General features: G+C 49.0%; 1 protein-coding gene across 1 annotated transcript; it reads right to left on the bottom strand.

The window, feature by feature from the left end:
• Nucleotides 1–5,847: 5,847 nt before the first annotated feature.
• Nucleotides 5,848–22,323, bottom strand: LOC111144145 (solute carrier family 6 member 1). The gene is made up of 14 exons (XM_022498306.1): nt 22,079–22,323; nt 21,559–21,690; nt 20,867–20,967; nt 19,877–19,986; nt 18,115–18,247; nt 14,721–14,855; nt 14,406–14,509; nt 13,997–14,121; nt 12,556–12,668; nt 12,030–12,161; nt 10,514–10,616; nt 8,777–8,877; nt 7,787–7,954; nt 5,848–5,995 (listed from the first exon to the last, which is right to left on the bottom strand). The coding sequence occupies exons 1-14, from the start codon at nt 22,314–22,316 to the stop codon at nt 5,891–5,893; spliced, it is 1,800 nt and encodes a 599-aa protein (XP_022354014.1). The 5' UTR covers nt 22,317–22,323; the 3' UTR covers nt 5,848–5,890.
• Between the last annotated feature and the right edge of the window lie 26 nt (nt 22,324–22,349).

Below are 22,349 nucleotides of genomic sequence, written 5' to 3'. Positions count from 1 at the left end.
TGTACCAGGACCGGGGACACAAAGGCAAATGAGACACAGTCTATTTCCCTCGGGCCAGTGGGGGAGACAAGTGAGGAAGCAGGGAGAGGAGCGCCTGCCAGGGAGCATGGCGGGGGCACCCAGCACAGCCTGGGCACTGCTGCCCCTGAGAGGTTGCAGGAGGAACTTCTCACTTGAGACCTGAAGGAGTTGCTTTCCAGAAGGAGGGGGCAGTTACAGGATGGGCGTGTGCAGGTGAGGAGTGACCCTGTTCCAAACCGAAGCCTGAGTGTCCATGGCTGGGCCCCCTGAAGTCCTGCAGGGACCCCTGGATGGCTCTCATCGAATACAGGTGACACCCAGCCTCCTTCTCGGTCATGTGTTTAAATAATTTCAGATTTAGAAGTTGCAAGACTAGTGTGAAGGATTTCTATATCCCCTTCATCCAGATCCCTCAAGGGTTATTTCTCCATGTTGTCCTGCTTCATCACTCAATTTTTCTCACCCTAGCACACATACACACACACACATGCACACGTGTGTCTATCATTATGATTATCTCAATCATTTGAGAATAAACTGTAGACCTGATCCACTTAGCCCTGCGTGCGTTTCCTTAAAACAAGGTCATTCTCTTACATAACCACAGTGGGTTGCTCAAAATCAGGAAATTAACACTGATACAACACAATTATCTCATCTACATAGCTTATTCAAATTTTACCTATTGTCCCACCAATGCCCTTTATAGCGAAAGAAAAAAAAATTTTTTTTTCTGGCCCAGGATCTAACTCAGAACCATGTGTTGCATTCAGTTGTCACTTCTTAATCTGAAAAATCCTTCCATCTATGTTGTTGAAGACCTTACATTTTTCAAAAGCAGAGGCCAGTTGTTTTGTAAAACGACCCTCAATCTGGGTTTCTAGATTGTTCTGAACAGTGTTTCTTGATGCGATTGGCAGTCAGTTTTCTCAGAAAACTGGGGCTGCTTTTTAGAAGGCAATTTCTGGGCCCCAGCCCAGGCTTCCTGCATCAGAATGTTTGAAATGGGCCTGGGTATCAGCTTTTGATCTGGCAGCCTTCCTGATTCCCCTGTACACGGCTGGCTTACAGCTTTCTTCTTCTGAAGGTGCAGTTAGCACCCTCTGTGCCTGGGGCTTCCGGGCGGGTGCGAGGTGGCACGGTCCTTGTCGACTCCACTGGGCATCTGTACAGTGGAGCTCCCTGCACGCACAGGGCCAGCGCAGGCCCTTTCACCCCCGGGGCAGGCACAAGGGGTGGGGCTAATCCCTGAGGCTCCATCAGAAAAAAGAGCCCCTGATGTTCATGCCATGGATTTTTCCTGACTACCCTCTGGCCTTAACTCTGCCTGCTCTTAGACCTTTGCCCGGTGTCCTGTGTGAGTGTCTCTCTGCCCAAGGAGGCCACTATGGTGTCAGGTCCCATGATTTGACGCTGTATGGCCTTGGGGACGTCGCTGTCCCTGTCTGAGCCTCAGGATTCTCATCTCTTTTTTTTTTTTTTTTAAAGATTTTATTTATTTATTTGACAGAGAGAGATCACAAGTAGGCAGAGAGGCAGGCAGAGAGAGAGGAGGAAGCAGGCTCCCTGCCGAGCAGAGAGCAGGATGTGGGACTCGATCCCAGGACCCTGAGATGATGACCTGAGCCGAAGGCAGAGGCTTTAACCCACTGAGCCACCCAGGCGCCCCGGATTCTCATCTCTTAAAGGAAAGAATAACCTGTGATTGTTTGCAAGATGGCCATGGGAAGGCAACAGCATCTCTTGAGAGAGTGTTGGGTGGATAGAACATTTTCAGGAAATGTGGCTACCCTTTTCTTGTCCCTATACTTTTGTATTTTGCGGAACTGCCATGGAAAGTATAGTTGTCATGTCCTCCGGCTGCAGCACCTTTGATCAAGTCTGCACTCCCCCTGGCAAGCCGCAGTCAGAGACCAATCCTGGTGGACGTGCAGGGGCAGGGAATATTCTTTAGAGTGGGATTCCTCTAATGACAGCCGCTGGCCTGGGGTTCCTCCTGGGCCTGGCCAGAACTGTCTCGTAGCCCCGGGGCCTGAGGCTCAACCTGCCCTCCGTTTCTCTCCCTCCTCGCACAGGTGCTCAGCCGCCACCGTGGCCTGAGTGTCCCCCTGCCTGCTCCTGCCCTGTCTCCTGTGTCCTTCAAAGACATTTACCCCAGTAAATCTCTTGTACTTCTGACTCTGTCTTGTTGTCTGCTTCTTTTTGGACCTGAACAGACTCAAACCTCAAGGAAAACACCGGCAAATCCTCTTGAAAACATCAGATGAAAGAAATCTCCAGTGATCACGTCACTGGAGCCCCTGATTTCTTCTTAGATGGTGTTCCGATATTATTAGATATTATTAGAATTCCCCGTCATGCCTGGGCTGCTCACCCATGTCCCCATTAGCCTTTTTTTAATACAAGAAGACTTTCCTCCAAGAGTAAAATATGCACAGTCTTTAATTATATGTGCATCATAATGAGATGGGCTTGTCAGTAAACTGTCCTCCTCCAGATTGGCAAACCCATGTGGCTTGGTGATTTAAAAAAAAAAAAAAAATACAGTTTATTATGTGGTTCCCATTTTAAAAAGTAATGCCTGTGTCTGTGGCACAGACGGGAGGTGCTGGATATGGGAGTGAAGGCACATTTGTACAACATGAAAATGGGAAAGGGACCCAAGAGGGCACCAATATGAGGATCCCCTACACTTCATGGAGTGTCCTGAGGTTCAATGAGAAAGTGCTCCAAAGGTTGTGGGCGCAGGACCTCATAAGCATTCATTACCACTGTCCACTACCCACCAGGGGGCGGCGTCTGAAGAGGTCATGCAACAGCTCAGCCAGCTTGAGGTGTGACCCCAGGAAGCTCTTTCGAAGATCATTCATGAAAGGAATGGTTTGTGAGAACACAAAGAGGAATACCCCACTGGCTCTCTTGTGGGGTCGCCAAAACCAGTTGTGATCACCCTGCACGCATTTTATTGTTCATCTTTATACTGCGCAAATGCCACTAGGAGAGCATTTAGTTCATGTGTGAATTACACAATACATATTTTCAAAACTTATACGTGCATGTGTGTTCTGTTCTTTCCAGAACAGGAGAGACCCGCACAAAACTAGGTTGTTTTGATTTCCCTACTTTAGCTGTGCACATGCCGCCCATACTCACTTCTTCCACTTCCTGATGCTTGGGGAGAGTATGGGGTCCCGTATCTTTCCCTTCCCTTCTAGGCCATCATTTTCAGTGTGAGTGGTTGGCTTGAATGGGGAATTGACTGGAGTAAGAAAACACGTGACGGGGGTCCTGGGGTGCTGAGCGTCTCCTAGTGTACCGCTGCGTTTTTCTGCATTGGAGGCAGGTACTGGTTGGAGCAGGGTGTGACCTCTCAGGGCCCTGCTTCCCAGTGAAAACACCTCCCTTAGGGAGCTCAGAGTCATTTTGTAATCACTCATTCCAGGACTTTGGGGAAACCCAGCTGTATCTTGCTGGATTTTTGAGCCCCAATCTCTCGCTCTCTGTTGGGGAAGAAATAGTGTTGTGTGTATATGTCGTTGTTCCAATGAAAGAAGCTATTTTGCCCCCAACCCAAAGAACTGAAAGTCTGACATCGTATATCATAGAACCTTTATTATTTTTCCTCTAAATTCTTAGAAACGTACATAACGCCCGTGCTCTAGTTATGACACCATTTATAGACATTTAAAACGCATCTTCATTTATAAATATTTTACATTTGGTCCATAGAACAGATAATTTTTCTAAATAATACTGTAATTTTTTTAAAACAGGCTCTGTATATAGTTTGAATATGTATATATTACATATATTTTTTTATATAGAGATAGATTTACTTGGTGTTCTGAGAATAAATCCTTATTGCAAAAAAAGCATATATGATAATACAATATCTTTTCCCCCAGGGCAAATACTAAAAAAAGGTACACATATTCACAGTTCTCACTGGAATTGTACGACACGTAATATTGTGCTATATTAAGTAGGTTTGGATGGAAATCGGTTAGGGGATTTCTTGCCAAACATCTCAGTTAGATTTGCATACAAATATTAAGTACACTGCATTTGTCTTAGAAAGACTTGGTCTTAGTATCACATGGAAGAGAACAAAGAGAAAGTCAGAAGTCTTCCTGCCCTTATTCTAAAGGAGTTCACACAGGATTGGGGGGGGTGGGGGGTGGGACCATGAGACACAGTGAAGGGTTCCTTTCATTCTAAACCCTATAATTTAACAACACATATGCATTTTGATCATGGATTCACCAGTTGGCATTTGGGATGCCTTAGCAATGAGACTATTTTACAGATGACCTCAGGAAAAGGGTTGAGATTTCCTACACGATATCAAATAAGACCCTATATACCACGCGTGAGGATGAACATTTATGTGTGTGCCTTTATATGTGTACACGTACTGTATGTTTCTCTACAAGAATGTGCTTACTATTCTGAGGGTAATACCTTATTGCAAGAACGGGTATGCTGGTCACTGTCGGATGAGAATGACAAGAGATTAAAAAACCCACAGTCACAGTTATTTACCATAATTATTAAGGATTAGTTGTAAAACACAGTTTGTGAGCTAACTAGCTAAGGAGCTACAGGGCACAACATACGATTTGCTACATGGGAACCCATCTTCCTGGCAAAGGAGAAACGCTGAGTCACTGGAGCTTGCCAGAAACTGTCTTTGCCTGATCTGCCACCTGCCACCGCCGCCATCGCCACGGAGCCCAGTTCCAGAAACAAATACTACTTCTCGATGAAGCAGTTTAATCTTGGAAGCACTTTGCGGGGAGGGGGCGTGGGGGTGGTCTGGATGAACCCTAGCTCCTCAGTTAGTGGGCTGGGAGATTTTAGTGGTAGTGAGGGGATTCCCGCTGAGGAATATGAAGGAAGAAGGCAGCACTTTTGACGGGGACGGCAGTGAGCACACAGCTGAAGGGAAAGCTGGGAAGATAACCACATCCATTTGGACTCAAGGACAGACACACCTTCACCTTGATTTCCTCTGCTCCTGATTTGTGCTCCATAAAACGGGGCAGTCTAAGAGAAACTGGGGCTCCTGATTAGGGAATTTCCCCAGTGGGATCTTAGGCCCCCAGAATGGCAATAATAATAAAACAAAAATCAGTTGTGCTTGTGGCAGTTTTCCAAGGAAGGAGTGAGGGAGCTGGGCTGCCTGGAATGATCGCCGTGGGGCCAGGTGCAATCCACCTGGCCTGGCTAGGAGGGGGCAGGGAAGGATGCTCAGCAAATTGCTGGGGACACGGGGGCAGCTCCAGGGGAATACTGATGGAGGTCCTGGGGGATTGTTTTGTCAAGCTGCCTCGGGAAGGATCAACCGAAAAAATGAAAGTCAGAGCTCCGCGGGCTCCCTGCACTTAAGAGGGAGCTTTCCCTGGAAACCCCCATTATACAAAATGCCCTTTTCATGTGTACAGAGCGGCGTTCCAACGGAACCGAACTCCAGCAAAGTCCGAGATAAGAGTTGTGGGTTTCGGCAGTAAGAGAACAGTCAGGAACGGGACTAAAAGCCAGGAGTGTGTGGCCTCGCCGCATCGCACTCGCTGGCAGGATAAAAATGATCTACGGCACAGTCACGAAGGCTGATTGCTTGATGCTTATGGGGCCCGGATTCAAAAGGTCACCAGCCTGCAGGTGCTGGAACCATCAAGTAACTTTGCCCAGGGCTGGGCCCACCAGGAGTGTGACTGTCCCCCACCTCCCCTCTCTTTGCATGGTGATGGTGTCTGGACTCGCCACTCGAGGTAGGTTGAGATAGACGGTATCTTCAGACATCAAGTGGTGGTCACGTTCAGCCAGGTTGGGGGGTGAGAGTGGCGGGTCGGCAAGCCGCCAGACACCCCTAGATGTAGGCCTCTTTGCTGGCTGAGCCGCTGGCCTGGGGCTGCTCCGGACCATTCTCCGGGCGAACGATGTCTTCGCTGGGCTGGATCATGACCTGGATGCGCTGCAGGCACCAGGGAGAATTTGGGTGGGGAGGAGGAAGACTGGGGGCTCCATTCCCCCACCTCTTTCTAAGTCTATCCTGCCTGTTCTGCTTTCAAAATGCACCCAGACTCTGGCCTTGTCCCCACATCCTCCATACTCTCTGGCCCCCTCACTTCTCCTCACACATGCCAAACATGCACCTGCCTCAGGGCCTTTACACTTGCTGTGCCCTCTGTCTGAGACATCCTGCTTTTCAGATAATTACACAGCTTGGTCTTGCTCAAGACCTCCTCAGGTCTTGGATCAGTGTTACAGTCTCAGCAAGACCTCACTCAGCACTCCCTGAAACCCCCCTTCAACTCTATTTTTCTCCACAGTACTCATCCCCATCTAACATGTTTTTATTTTGTTAATTGTTGGTCTTCCTCTACTAGAATATAAGCCCCAGGAGGTTGGGAATTTTGCCTGTTTTTCTCATGAGTGTGTCTGTAGCCCTGAGAATACTGTCTGGCACATAGTAGGTGTTGAATGCCTATTTCCTGAATGGATTAATTTCCCCCTACTTTCTCTCCACATATTCCCTGAAATCCCGTCCCCCCAGAGCATGTGCTGTCATCAGATGTGCCCACTCCTGGGCCTTTGAACGGGCTGTGCTCCCCTCCTTAAATGAGCCTCCTCTGCCTCTCTGCCCCTCCCAGACCTCACTGCCTTTTGCCACTCAGCAGAGGACTGTGGAAAATGAAAGCACTGGGCCTGGAGCTGGAAGAAGGGGCTACAAGCCTCTGCTCTCCTAATAACTTATGGCAAGGGGTGGGAAAGTGGCTTCTTGCTTGACCTCAGTTTCTGCATCTGTGAAAGGAGGAGGCTGGTCTGGGGGCTGCACATGGACCCCCACCAGGCCTTCCTTAGGCCACAGACCATAGAGCTCCCTTTTCTGGCTCTGATTGGTCTGGAAGGCCCATCTTAGTAGAAATAAGGTTGAGAGCCACAGATCCAAGGCCTCCCAGCTATGGCCCTCCATATTCTGATCATCCACTTCTCCCCAGTAAAATCTTCTCAGCTTACTCTTAATCTAGTGATGTCTCTGGAGTACCTGCACCACTGCCTTGTGTTACTTGAGAATTCTACATAATTTAACAAATAGCTGGTGTGGACCTAGAATGTGCTAGTGGGCCCCTACTGAGGACAACATGCCTTACATTATATTACCTTGAGGGCAAGACTACATTGTGTCTTTATCAAACACACAAAAGGGGTCTAGAGTAAGCCCACAATACAAGAGACCCCACCCTTCATCTGTTTCAAACCCTTGAGGCTCCTCATTAACTTCAAGATAAAATTAAGAGTTCTTGTTCTAATTTTCAAAGCCCTTCATGAGCTGGCCTGACTTTCTTACATCCCCAACCTCCTCTCTTATCACCCCCTCTACATCCCTCTCCACTCTACCTTCCAGCCACATTGATTTTCCTTCAGTTTACCGAAAGCTGTTTATACCCCTGGGCTTTTGCACATATTTCTCATCCCCTTCTAGGAACATTCTTTCTGCTTCTACTTTTATCTCTGGCTCATCTTTAGGCTTCTTCTTAACTATCCCCTCTTTTAAGAAGCCTTCCTTAACCCTCCTCAACCCAGACAGGGCTAACCCATCTCCCTGGTTTATTCAAATCATGGTACTTCCAACATTCTGTTGTCAATGGATATTGAGTTGTTTGTTTCTTAACTAGACTGTGAGCTCCACAAGGGTAGGGGTCGTGCCCAGCACAGTAGGGGAAGGGGACTAAGAAATCTGAAGGGTGAAGAAGGGACTTACCTGCTTCAGGGAGCCCTTTAAGGTGAGGAACATGTAGGCCATGTACCCAGGGATGAGGACCATGGAAGACAGAGCCATGAGCCAGCCCACGCCCTGGCCCCACTTGGGGAAAACGTAGTTTCCCATGGTGAGAGGAGTCATCTGCACAGCACTGAAAATGAACACACCCTAGGGAGGGGAGAGGAGAGGGGATGGGACACAGTCAGTCTCCCCAGTTGGACAACCAAGGCCCTTTCCTAGACTCTGAAGTTGATAGGTCTACTGACCACCTCCCTTGCCATTAGGCTGACCCTCACAAGGGTCCAGCATCGTGGTAATCTGGCACCGAAGGCCACCGCTACTACATAAGACATTTTTGTGTGGAATAGAAAAAGGCACCCATTCTGGGAGAAACAATTTGAAGTTAGTGCCCTCTGCCCACCAGAAAAAGGGATCCTTTCTGGGAGGATAATAAAAAAAGGCTCCTCTTCTTCCAAGTTAACCAGCTTGGCAAACAGAGCAAGGACTGGACTTCAGGCTCTAGTCTGCCATCTGCCGAGTGCACTTGTGCAGGACACAACTTACCCCGTGGCCCAACCCACCCCACGGACCTGGGGCAGCGGTCCCAGGCCTGCTCACACCTCAGCTTCCTCCTGCCTGAAGGAATCAAGGAAGCTGAGGATGAGAGGTCTCCTGGAGCCCATGGTCTTGGGTTTCAGAATCAGGCCCACCTGATTTGAATGCAGCACAGCTAGCTGGGTGATGCTGGCAGCAGGGAGCCTGGGGCCCTCAGCAGTCAAGTGGGGGGCAAGAAGGCCTATTTTGCTGAGGTTTACGAGGATGATGTAATGTTTCTGGTGTCATGCAGGGCACAGAGCAGATGCTCAGCAAATGGAATGGAGTAGTATTATTAGGGAATGGGCGTTTTTGCCTCTAGAAGTTTCTCTCTGGGCCGGAGTCACTGCAGGGCCTGGCCTGATCCCAACAGGGCTGGCCAGGACTTGTCCTTACCGCCACAATGATTGGGGTGAAGAAGGACCAGCAGAGTTTCCACCAGATGCAGGGCCTGGAGCCAACCATCTCTTGGATGTTGTCATAGAATCGGTTAACACCTGACATTCAGAGTGAGAGCAGAAGGGATGAATGAGCTGTGGGCACTGTAGGCTCAAAGTCTCAATCTGCCACTTTCTGGCAGTATGACTGCAGCCCGACCTCTAGGAGCTTCAGCCTCTTTGTAACAGCAGCCAGAGCTCTGAGGGGGTCCTTGTTAGCTAAGTACTCAATAACACCCAGCAAGTGGGTTGTGTGAGAAAGCCAGGCACCTCACATGAAAATATCCACCAACAAAAGATTATGCTTATAAAGCGTGTCCTCACCTCTCTCAGTGACCCTCCCACCCAATAGCTAGCCCAGCCATTCCTTCAAAGCTCTGCTGGACAGAGCGGTTTTCCTCGGTGCTCTGATGCTATAAGCAACCGGAGATAGGCTGCAAAGAAGAACCACAAATCTTGCAAAACACCACCAGTGTCATGAAGTTCCCAAGACTGTCACTGAGCATCCCTCAGGTTCTGTGCAAAGCCCCTGACCCAGCAAGGAAACTGAGGGGGAGAGGGGATGACAAGGAGGGGCAGGTGGCAAAAAAAAAAAAAAAAAGTACAGTGAATATCAAGGACCAAGGAAAACATTTCAAACACATTGTCTTGCTGGGATAATCAAAGCGCAGGGAAGGACAGCCTTTGACTATTGTGCAGGGGGTATCTGGAAACTCAGGCCACAAAATAAATAAAATCATTGTTTCTTCCATTTTTTGTTCCAAGGGAGTGAGTGCCTTTCACCATAGCCCCACTTTTGTTAAATATTTCACTTTGGAACTTTTTATTTTGTAGTTTTGGTGTCACTTTTCTAAACAAAATCTCAAACCCTCTTATCCCAAAATTTATGAAGACATTTTGGCTCCCACTTTAAATGAATTTATTTAACCCGTCTTATGTTGTCTCTTAAACACAAGACCCCCTTGCTAACTTCATTAGATTGCTGTGAGGACTGAAAACAGTTGACCCCTGAACAAAGTGGCAGCTAGGGCCACTGACTGCCCCCCCCCAATGATGCAGTCGAAATCCACATGTAACTTCTGACTCCCCCAAAACAGCCACCAATAGCCTACTGTTGACTAGAAGCCTTACCAATACCAAACAATTGATTAATACATACTTCGTATGTTCTATGTGTTATATACTGTGTTCTTACAATAAAGTCAGCTAGAGAAAAAGAAATGTTATTAAGAAAATCCTAAGGAGGGGCGCCTGGGTGGCTCAGTGGGTTAAAGCCTCTGCCTTTGGCTCGAGTCATGATCCCAGGGTGCTGGGATCGAGCCCCGCATCAGGCTCTCTTCTCGGCGGGGAGCCTGCTTCCTCCTCTCTCTCTGCCTGCTTCTCTGCCTACTTGTGATTTTTCTGTCAAATAAATAAATAAAATCTTAAAAAAAAAAAGAAAATCCTAAGGAAGAGAAATTACCTGTAGAGTACTATTTTGTATCAAAATGAGTATGAAAAAATACTGTATTGTATTTACACACAGAACTAGAAGGCTGTGCTGTTGCAACTCGTGTTGTTCAAGGGTCAGTTGTCAGCTAATGTATAGAAAGGGCTTGGTGTTAAAGCTCTATCTGTTGAATGATGATTGAAGAAATGAATGAATGAATGGATGGATGAAGGAGGGAGGGAAGGAAGGAGGAGGGTTGACACTCACCATAAAACCAGGAAATGGAGACACATTCGAAGAACACGAGGAATAGCAGGCTCATGCCACTGGCAGAGTAGTAATCAAACAGTTTGAAGACATAGATGCCCCCCTAAAAGAGGAAAAGCAGTGAGGGGGGTCCACTTTCCACTGGGGCCCAAGACACTCAGTTCACAGCCAACAGGGCCTCTGCAGTCTGGCAAGGTATATGTGAGATAACACTGCAGCGAGGAGGCTTAAGGGAAGACTAAAAGAAGCATCGAGAGCCTAGTAACTAGGATAGGGTGTGATCATCGACTCCCTGGGAATTGGGAAGAAGATGTCTGGGGAAGAGAAATGCCCCATTTCTGGGAATGCTGGACTAAAAGAGGAGCTAGATATCAAGGCCATCTCTCCACAAAGTTAAAACAGTTATGTCTTCTCCCTGCTTAAAACCTTCCATGGCTTAAAAAGGACATAAATTTAACACATCAAAAAGTTGAAAGAATAAAATAAAATACAAAATACAAATGGCTTTGTCCTCTAAGTTCCTGCATGATCTGTTTCTGTTCCCTTTACTTATCTGATCACTCCCTTTGCCCCTCAAACTTAATAAGCCCATGCCTACCTCAGGGCCTTTGCACCTGCTATGCTCGTCTTCCCCTGGCTGTCTCTTCATCATCATTTCAGTCTTAGCTCAACTGCCACTTCCTCAGAGGGCCCTCTCCTGATGACTTTGTCTGAGGTAGCATCCCTCCCACCCTCACTGATCATTCCCTGTTTCACTATCACCTTTTCTTCATGGCACTGAACACACTCTGAGATGATTTAATTTGTTAGTCTTGTCCACCAAAGCATAAGCTCTAAGAGAGCAGATATTGTGTCTGTCCCGTTAACTGCTGAATCTCCAAGGTCATGATAGGTCCATGGTGAGTGTTTAACAACCATGGAGGAATAAAAGGACAAATGAATAATATTCTGGGGATGAACTGTATTTGAACCCAGGGATAGTTCTGTGGATCATAAAGCAGACCCACAAGGTTGAGTTCATGGCTTTCAGGTCATTTATGTTTACTGTACAATTCATCGGTTATGTGTATGCCTTCTAGCTAGACCAGGAGGGCCTTGAATGCAGAGAGGACTGATCATCAATATCAATAGTAAAAGAAAAGTGGGAGCGAGAAGAAGGGGGCAGTGTCAATGTCAAAGGCCCAACTCCAAACGGACTAATTTTTGTGTGTTTTTAAAAAACTCAGTTCTTGTATCCCCTCCTCCTGGAAGCAGTCCCGAGTGCCCCAGGCTGAGTTAGGGGCTGTATTCTCCAGCTGTGTCTTATCTTTTCTAGCTCAATATCTGTGTCTCCCACCCTCTCACCTTGAGGACAGGGTCCCCATCTGCCTCGCTGTTGTTTGTACAGGACTTGGGACAGAGATGGTGCTCAAGGAACAGAAGAAGGGTGGGATGGCATGAGGCTGGGGTAGAGAGGACCTGGGAGTGGGCCTGGGGGCAGTGCACCAGAGGTGTGCTCAGGGCCCGGTAAGCTCACCTGGGTGATGTTGGAGAGGCCAATCAGGTAGGAGACGATGCAGACAGCCGCAATGAAGAGCTCCCTGCGGTTGCGGAGGAGCCTGGGGTACTCATCCACCAGGGCTGTGATGAAGCCTTCCACGGTGCAGAACTTCAAGGGGGACGAAGGTCAGCCAAGTGCGGCAGACCCCAGCCCCGACCCACCCAGGGCTTGACTCTCTGGGGCAAGACCAAAGGGGTCTGGCATTCTCGGGACGGTAGAGCCAGAAAAGCCCCAGGATCCAGGCCTGATTCTGCCTCTGCCTCTCTTTGTGACCTCAGGAGAGTCCCTTCCCTCTGGACATCGGTTTCCCGAGATGGAAAATGCGGAAGGTGGTTGAGCTGCTCTACCCTGAAGTCTTATGTGGAACAGTCTAGGGGTCTGAAACTCTTGGTCATCTTCCTGTGGTCCTAAGACAATGGCCAATGGCCTCCTCTCCCTGCTTGTTCCCAGATCAGCAAGGCTGGGTGGGGGCTCCACCAGGTGCCAGGGAGGGCGTCCTCACCTGGCTGTCAATGCCCAGCATCAGCAGCATTGAGAAAAAGAGGATGGCCCAGAGGGGAGAGATGGGCAGCTGGGTCACTGCCTCTGGGTATGCCAGGAACGCCAATCCAGGGCCTGTGGAGGAAAGGATAAAAAAGAAGCCAAAAAAAAAAAAAAAAAAAAAAGGAAGAAAAGTACTGAGCACCTACAGCATACCAGCACACTCCCCACTTTCTAAACTTCATTGCATTTCATCTTCAGAGTAAATTTTTGGGTGAGTGTTGTCAGCACCCCCTCTCCTAGATAAGGATACAGAGTGTGCATGGGTGGGGGAGGTGGTAGTGTTGGGTCCAGAGGCCAGGGCACCGGTGAGATGAAAGGATGGACTATGACAGGGATGGTGATGGTGCAGAGAGGGGGCCAGATGGAGAGATATGAAGGAGGTGGAATGAACAGGTCCTGGTATTGGTTGGTTTGTAGAGTGAAGGTGAAGGAAAGGTCCAGGATGATGCTGGGGCTGTCTTGGGTACAGGACATTGGCACTCTTTGCTGCAGTGGGGAGTACAGGGAAGAAGTAAGTTTAAGGAGGTCAGTTTGGGACATACTATGTTTGAGTGTCTGGGTGGGGGTTAGTCAAGAGAGGAGGAGAACCATTAGAAGGAGAAGGAAAGAAAGTGTAAGCTCCCTGGGTCTGGCTCAGGAAAGGGGGGTGGTGGCTGGGGAATGCCAAAGAAACGAGCTAGCCCTTGTAGAGAAGATGAGGACATCAGTGGAGAAAGTTCCTTTCCACATGAGCAGCCCAGTTCTCCGTGATGGGGAAGGGGCTAGTCCCATGGCCTCCCCAAGTCTCAGGGCCTCTGCTGTATACAGACTGGGTCCCTCCTGCTCACTGCTTTCCCAGCTGAGCAGGGGGTGCCTAGGGCTCTCCTCAGACCCTAGAGCATTGCTGATTATTTGGTGAGAACATATCTGGAAGTGGGACTAAAGCAAAGATTTAAGCATGTCTGAGTTGGAAGGTTTATATCTCAGGCGGCAAGAGTCGGTCCTCTCCCTGCAAAAGGCAGGATTGTGCTGGAAGTGCCAGTATGGTCAGGTGATTAAGAGCCCAAGCTTTTTGATCAGCCAGGTCTGTGCTCAACTCCAGTTCCATCACCTCTCTAGCTTGGTGAACATGGTCCATGGGCCTCATTTCCTCACCTAGTAAAGGGAATAAAAAAACATGGACTCCATGGTGTTGGATAGTTTCACATAAAATGCTCCCTGCTCTGATACCTAGTGATGCTCAGTACCCTGGAGCCAACACACCACATTCATCCCTGTCTCACCGTCCTTCTACGGGCTTTTCCCTCTGTCAACACGCTCATCCTCTGGCTCCCACTGGTGAGGGCGGTAATGACCACAGAAGCCCGCGTGTTAGCCCCTCTCACCCCAGGAACCCCGGCCCTCCCATGTGTAGTGCTGACCTGAGGCCGCCACGTCAGCAATAGACCTCTTGGTGACATGGGCCATGAAGCCCACGATGGAGAAGATGACAAATCCCGCGAACATGCTGGTGCATGAATTGATACAGCAGACAATGATGGAGTCCCTGCAGAGGAGAAAGGGTGGACTCAGTGACGGTGGGGCTGGCAAAGGAGGTGAGCTAGAAGCAGTGGCTAGAGAGGGACAAGCGGCAGGGGCAGAAAAGGGTACCTGGGAGCAGAGCCGCAGGGCCGCAGGGCGGGTGCCCCCACCCCACCCAGGGAGCGGGTGGAACCGGAAGGAGTGGCCACAAGAATTCCCCCGGGGCGGGATCTATAAGGGGCGTGGCTGCAGGGGGCGTGGCGCTGGAGGGGCGTGGCCAGGAAGAACAAGGTCCCTGGGCTCTCTCACCTGTAGACGTTGTTGTGGAAGGAATTATAGCTCCCAAGAGCGATCAGGGATCCCAGGCCCAATCCGTAGGAGAAGAAAATCTGGGTTGCCGCATCCAGCCACACCTATAGGTAGAATGATCAAAATTATGATCCTAGCCACCGGCCCCATGGCCCTTTACATGTGGTAACCAGCTGTACCTGGCAACCATCTCCGTTTACATATGAGGTTAGAGAGGTCCAATGACTTGTCCTAAAGCTGGTAAATAGTGGCTCAGGACTCAGGCATGCCCTTAACTCAGCCGCTGGGGGCCGGGAACCTGGGAAGGCCACTCACCTCTGAGTCGGACAGCTTGCGGAAGTTGGGTGTGATGTAGAAGAGGATGCCCTCCTTGGCCCCAGGCAGCGTAACTCCACGGAAGAACAGGATGATGAGCATGATGTACGGATAGGTGGCGGAGAAGTAAACCACCTGGGGGTAAAGTTGACAACGATGCCCCCTCCAGCGCGCCCATTCTTGTCCTCCCCCCACTTCACTGACATCCATGTCTGTTGAGACCCTGGGCTTACTCCCAGCTCGTCTTCCTCCAGGAAGCCTTTCTGGATTCCTAACTGACTGTGTTTGTCCACTTTTCTGAGGCCTCTCCTTAGAGTCTCAACCAACCAGCTCAGCACCTGATTTTCCCTTTCCCCCTACCCCTCCTTTATTTTTTGACTTTTGTCTAAATTGTTCAAGTAACACATGGTGTCAGGAAAATTTTCAAGTTACACACACACACACACACACACTCTTAAAGTTCCCTTCAGCAGCCCCTAGAATTTAAGTTATGTGAAGGAGAGGGCTTGTCTTGTTCACCTGTTTTCTCAGTGCCTAGAACAATCCACAGTTTATAGGAGACACTTAATAAATGCCTAATACATAAATGCATGGATGTTAACATTTTAATGTTCTCTTTTGAGACTTTGTTATGCATGTATGATCACATTTTCTTACAAGATGATGCTCCAATTATGTGCTTGCTTTCTTATTTAACATGTTTAAAATAAAAAAAAAAACACAGTGCATACTTAATTTCTTGTTTACTAAACATTGTTTTATTGTCTCATAACAATGTGGTTTTTAATTATGCAAAATAATCCTCCAGGAGGTTCTACCATCCTCTTTAAAATCTCTCCTACTGTTATCCATTCATGTGAATCTCACTAATACTACATTGAAAACCCCCGTGTATAAAACCTGGTCTACAAAATTATTATACCATTCTTGGGAAAATTTTCTAGAAGTAGAATTACTGACTAAAAGGGATGAATCTCTCCACTGCTTATGATTCATATTGCCCAATTACCTTCCAGAAAGGGAGCTTTGTCTAGCATTTCAGAGCACACCTTCCCCACAAAGTTGCCAGCACTGAGTATAATCATTAAAAACATTTTTTTTTGCCAAATTGATAATCAAAAGACTAATGTCATTGTCTGAAATGACATTTCTTTGCTTGCCGTTGTGAAAGAGCCATTTTCAAGTTTAATAACCCTTGTTATCTCACAGTCTGATGTGACCCTATTTTCTGGGCAGCATGAACTGTTCTCTGGGTTAGGTTCATTTCCCTGGTTGGATCGAGATTCTTCAGGGTTAGGAAAGGAAGCCAAGATCCACTAGAAAAGCCACTGTACTTGGAATTAGGAAAAGGAAATTCAAAACCATCCATGGCACCTATAAGCTGTGTGACATTGGGTCAATTTCTTATCCTCTCTGACCCTTGTTCTTTCTGGTCTGGAAAATGGATACAATCAACCTGCCTACTCAGAAAGGTCAGTTGTATGATATAGAACATGGCTAATATATATTGCCTAGGTCTTGCACTTGAATCTGTCTTCCATGTTTAGTATGGAGCCAAGTACGTAGAAGGTGCTTAATAAATATTTACTGATGGCTTAGATGACTCAGTCAAAAGACAATTGATACCATGTATTGTCTACCTACTAGGTGCTAGGCATATGCTACATACTCCACATAGATTATTCTCCTCAGTCTTTATGCCAATCTTTGTAAGGTATTATTATTGTACCCATTTAACAGATAAGGAAACTGAGGCACAGAGAGTTGATATGACTTGCCCAAGCACACATAGCTAGGTATTGGGAGACTGAGATTCAAGCTCTGGTCTATCTCTTCTAAAGGCCTTAGGCTCTAACATTCTTCTGCTTCTTAAATTTGGGTTGGGAGACACCTGTGCCTTCCTCCTGCCTGTTAAAATAGGGATGCATCAGAGAGGTTTAGACACCGGCTTCGGATCTGAGAACTGGTAGGTCCATACGTCCCACCAGACTGGAATTGGGCACTTATTTCATCAGTCATATTCATGTCCAAGTATGGCATTTGTGAAGATTCTGTTTTGTTCATATCAGCTTGGGTAGTCTGGACCTCCCTGCTCCAGCATGATTCAGTTCAAATTCCTTCTCTCTCTTACTTGCTGTCAGAACTCAGGTTTCCTCTAAGTTTCCTTCAGGCCAGGGTCCAGTGAGGGCCTGGGCTACCTTCTGTCCCTACACCCCTGGGGTGCAGCTTTAAGGGGAAAAGAGTGGGAGTGAAGCCAGGCCCCTTCCCCCTAACTTAATTGGAAAGATCCCCAGGTGTCCCCAGGCTGGACCCCCAGCTTGACCTGGCTCTGCCCTTACCGATAATAAAAACAAAACCAAATGCATTTCCTCTTGTTAGCTACCAAGTGCTTTACCAAATCACCTTTGGATTTGATTCTCCTGGCAAACAAACAGATAAGCCCCATTCTTCAGAGGAGGAAACTGAGTTTCAGAGAGGTGAAGTGATCTGCCTGAGGCCACCTAGCCAAGTTAACAGCCAAGCTGGGATCTGAACTCAGGACTATTTCAGTACAAAGCCCGAGAATTTAACCATTCATTGATCCATCTCTGTTCCTCCTCCAAGGCTGGGATGTGGAATGTTCATCTCTGGATCACCCTGGAACAAAACCTGGTATGGTGGCTGTTGGGACCAATTCCACGTTAAAACCTGTTAAACCCCTAGGGCTTGCCTGGGACTACTTAGCAATAGTGACTCCATGTTGCCTAGGTAGCCATTTTGTTGTTAGCAGTTCCGGTATCAGTTAACCGTTTAACCGTTGCTAAAACACATACCTAAAACAAGTCCATTTTGTTGTTTAATAAACGCCTCAGCAGTTACTAGTATCAGTTCCGTGTAACTGTTACTAAAACACACAGGTAGGAGACACCCAATCAGCCAAAGCCACATATGTAGAAGTCTGTGGTTGTGCCCTATAAAACTAACCTGTAAGACCAAGGCGGGGGTCGCTCTCTTCGGAGGCGGCCCTGGCCGGTTAGTCCGACTTCTAATGCTTGGCACAGAATAAAGCTTTACATAACTTTCACTTCGTCTCAGTCTCGTTCCTTTGATAACGGACCCAACAGTGGCAATGCTCAGGGACAGTTTGCTCAATGGTCCTTGAGCAAAGTTTACCATCTATTTTGTGATGGCTCTGTTAACTGACTTACGTTATTGCATTTTATCCTCACACTGCCCAGAAGGTAGGTAATGTTATTTTTCCCATTTTACAGGAAAGAAAACCAAGGCAGGGCAAGATGTAGGGACCTGCTGCATTCCAGGTTCAGTGGGGTTCCTGGAAGTGCAGACTCCTTGTGCAGGACGGAAATCCCTGGTAAAGTCCCATTCTCTGGTCCCCACTGTGCACATGTCTTACCTTTCCAGTCCAGCCAACACCCTTCCAGATACAGAAATACACAAGGATCCAGGCGATGGCCAGGGTAATGGCCAGAGGCCAGCGGATCTGTCCTGGCTTATCCAGCCCATCTGTCATCTGGTGCATGTTCCGCCTGGTGGAATAGTGGAAGGAGCAGAAAGTCACATGGGGCTGGTGGGAGCTGAAATGGCCTCGGGGTGCCCAGGTAGTGATATCCTCCGCTGTGACCATGCTGACATCTGTGATCAGTGAGACCCAGGAGCTGGCAGGAGACTGTGGGGTCCATTATACTAAACGGTAGAAGTGTTATTTGCTCAAGGGACCTGATGGTTCCTTATTTTGGCCACAATTATTGCTCACCTGTTTGGCTGCTGGTACCCTCCTAGCAAGACCCTCACCTTCACTTTTGCTCTATCCCCACTCCAGCCCCAGGGACCCTTCTAAATCATATGTCTGACTGTATCCCCTCCTGCTCAAAACCCTGCAGTGAATAGCACCCTACTGTCCTTAGGATGAAGCCCAACTTCCCCAGGCCAACCCTGAAAGGCTCCCTGAGCTTGCCCTGCTTCTCTCTCCAGTCTCCGCTCTCCCTGAAACCCCTCCAACGCTCATCAGACTGGATGACTCCCATCCCCTCACCCATGTTTGGCTTGCTGTCACCTGCCTCCAAGCCTTCATGCATTCTCTTCCTCCTGCCAACCTGGTCTCACCTATGTGGTTTTCACCTTAGACATCGCTCCTCACCTGGGCTAGTCCGGGTACCATCTTGGGGTCCCTATAGCCCCCCAAGTTAGTACTGGTCATCTGGTGTTGCCACTCTGCTTGTTTGCCATGTCTCTAACCAGACTGCACATAGTAGGTGTTCAAGAAACGTTTATTGACTACATGGTTCAATGCAGTGCTGAAGGTGTGTTAGAGAATTGTATGTGGCACATGCTGGAAAGAAGCAGCCGGAGAAGAATTTGATTTTTATTTGTAAGGAGACAACCTCATTAAGGACATTTCTGCACAAAGAGACTCGCATCATGTGTTCTGACAGCTCCTGAGCACGGCTCCTCCTGGCAGCTTATGCAAGGTGCCGTGGAACCTTCCTGGGTGCTCCCAGACCCTTGCAAGCTGCCCAGCACAGATGCTTCCTTCATGGCAAAGAGACTTGGATCCCAAGACCTCCTTTTGTAAAATCAATACCTCAACACACACCTACAATGTGCTCTTCTGAAGGTACAATCAGCACAGTCCTCACTATGAACCGTGTGTGCGTACGTGTGGATGTGTGTGTGTGTGTGTGTGTGTGTGCACGCACGCCTTTATTCCAAACATCTCTGTGTTTCTAAGTAGAGTGGACTGGTTTTCCGGATGAACTGCGATTTCATTGGCCTGTCCTAGCGATCCTTCTTGGCCTGTGCTATTGCCCTCCAGCGGTACACCCTCCACCCTCTCCACCCTGCTCCATGTCCCAGGAGGCTGGCTGCTGGGGCTACCTCATTGGCTCCCTGGCCCTTTGGCTTCTAAGTTGGTTTGACAGATGGCAGGAGTCACTGGGCAGAGGAGCGAGAAGGCAGGAATTCATTCTCTCTAGCTTGTGTCTAGTGGCCCTTTCCACAGCCCAGCTCTCTACAGGGGAAGAGAAAGCTTCACTCTCTCTTGTTTCTCCCTGAGGCTGGAACACCTCACCAGCTCCCATTACCTTTTTGAGGGTGCCTCTGTCTCCTGCTGGCCCTGGCTGACAGGCACCCCCTACCTCTGACAGCCCCACACTTACTCCCAGAACTCAACCACGGCGCTGGTCATGTTGGTGGTGTTGACAACAGTGTAGTTGGAGAAGCAGTGGTCCGTGTTCCAGGGGTTGTCGCACTGTTTCCACGGCAGCGTCTGCAAAGGCACAGTGGCACAGACAAGGTCTGCTGAGCCCCCAGGGGATGGCAACAGTGGTCTCAGCACACTTTGTCCATTCTCACGGTCCCCTGAGCCTCTTCCAAGCCATCCATGATCTCACCTCCCCTTCCCAACAGCTCCCAGATGCAGGTCATATTGAGAACCCCATTTTGGGGATCAGAGAGGGGTAGTCACTTGCTTGAGATCACACAGCTCCTAAGTGTCAGAGCTGAAATTTGAACCTTGATCATTTCACTTTGAAAATCAGCTTTCCAAGCTGTGCCGTAAGGTCTTGTGTGTTCATCCTGGGGCCACTTCCCAGCTCTATGACCTCAGGTAAGAGATCCCACCTGTTTGACACTCTGCACACCGATGTTAACAGTGACCACTGAACGGTGCTTGTTCTTTGCGAGGTACAGTGCTAAGCCCTTTACACATATTTACTCCTTACTCCTCACAACAACTCTATACAGCAGGTTTCATTTTCACCATCATTTTCTAAATAAGGGCACTGTGGCTCAGAGAGGTTAAGTCTCTTTTCCAAAGATGCGCAGCTGGTATATACTGGGGTCAGGATTCAAACCCAGGCAGTCTGAGTCCACACGAAATGAGCTAACAACAGCTACCTTAAGAGGGGGAGTCAGGAGGATTAGAAGTCAGTCCACACGAAGCCCCTGGCTCAGGGTCTGGCCTGGAGCAGGTGCCTGGTTCACAGTGCTACAACTTGTGGGGACACAGGGGCTGCTGAAGACACACCATCCCACCCCTCTCCCCCAACCCAAGGAACAGCCCTATCAGCAGAATGGTAGTCCAGCGGACGGAGGGTGGACTCTGGGTCTGGCTCCTTCTGAAAGGAGCGGTCCAAGGGGCCACTCACTGTGGTGAAGGAATTGTACAGGTAGTAGATGGCCCAGGAGATGATAACGATGTAGTAGATGTTCAACCAGAATGACAGCACAGCAGCGGCAAGGCCCACACCTGCGGGTGGACATGGCCTCATGTCATTGGTCTAACAGAGCAATAACAGTAACTATCCTAGGAAGTGTCATTCTTATTATTTTCCATGATGTCCACCATGTCACTGGACCTTGGAAACAGGTGTTATGGAGGCACTGAGGCCAAGAGAGAGGGAGAGACTTAGCTAAGGTCACACACATCTGGCAAGGGAGGACTTGGGTCTGGGGCCTAGCACTGGCAGGTTGCAGGTGGGATGGGGGTCTTGGCTTGCCAGCCCCTCCATGTATCCATCTGAAGGTCTGTCGAGCAACTGAGCAAGGAAACAAAGAAAGTCGTACCCAGCCCTGGCTGGGGAAATGAGCTTACAGGACAGGGCAGGCTGATGTGTGTACAGGGGGCAGGGGAGCGGTTGTCTCTGGATTGGGGCCTCCTGTCCACCTAGATCCTAGCCGGGGCTGCCATCTGCCACCTGGCCCCTTTGAGGGCTCCACTCTGTTCAGAAGTGAACAAGGTCCCTCTCTCCAGGAGGGCTGGGAGTGTCGGGATGGCCCTGGTTTTGCCACAGTTCTGTGGGCAGGAGCACTGCCACGTGGCCCCATTCTGCAGACTTACCCTTGAACATGGGGGCCAGCTTCCACACCCCCAGGCCCCCAATAGATGTGTACTGGCCCAGGGAGCACTCCAGCAGGAAAAGTGGGACCCCCGCAAAGATGAGTGTCAGGAAGTAGGGGATCAGGAAGGCCCCTGTGGGGGTGAGAAGAGAGATGCTCATGGTCCCAAAGCTTTGGAGAAGCCCCATTCAGAGAGAGCATAATGGCGGGGCGTTCTAGGGTCCCAGCCACAATCTCTCTACCCTCTGCCTTCAGAGTAGCACCCACAGCCAAAATCCAGTCCGGGATGTCCTTTGCTCAAACTACATCCCTTGTTCTTTGCAAAATGAAGAGGTGAACTGTTCGGTATCGTTAACAAAGGACAATCGTCCTTTGGGAAACTTTTGGTAGAGGGACAAAAACAGGAAATGGGGCCTGGTCTTTAGGGGGCCCTTCCCCTAAGTTTCTCTCAGAAAATGCCCAAGTGTGACACTCTTCAAGGGGTCCAGAACCAGCTGGGAGGTGGCCAGGACAGCACCTACCACCACCGTTTTTGCCGCAGAGATAGGGGAATCTCCAGACGTTGCCCAAGCCGATGGCATAGCCCACACACGACATGAGGAAGTCAAAGCGGCCCTTCCATGTGTCCCGGTCTGGAAGGTCCGCCGCTTTCTTCTGCACCTTGACCACCAGAGTTTTGGGCTTGTCATTGGCCATGGGGGCCTCGCTGACCTCTGTGGAGATCTGCCCGTCGGCCACCTTGCTGCCATTGGTTGCCATGTCTCGGAGTTTGGACACAGAGGTCCTGGCAGA

The sequence above is a fragment of the Enhydra lutris genome, unplaced genomic scaffold (assembly GCF_002288905.1).
Source record: "Enhydra lutris kenyoni isolate GAN:26980312 unplaced genomic scaffold, ASM228890v2 scaffoldscaffold10, whole genome shotgun sequence".
NCBI lineage: Eukaryota > Metazoa > Chordata > Mammalia > Carnivora > Mustelidae > Enhydra > Enhydra lutris.
The sequence above is the reverse complement of the archived record's forward strand: the minus strand, read 5'-3'. Positions and strand labels throughout refer to the sequence as shown.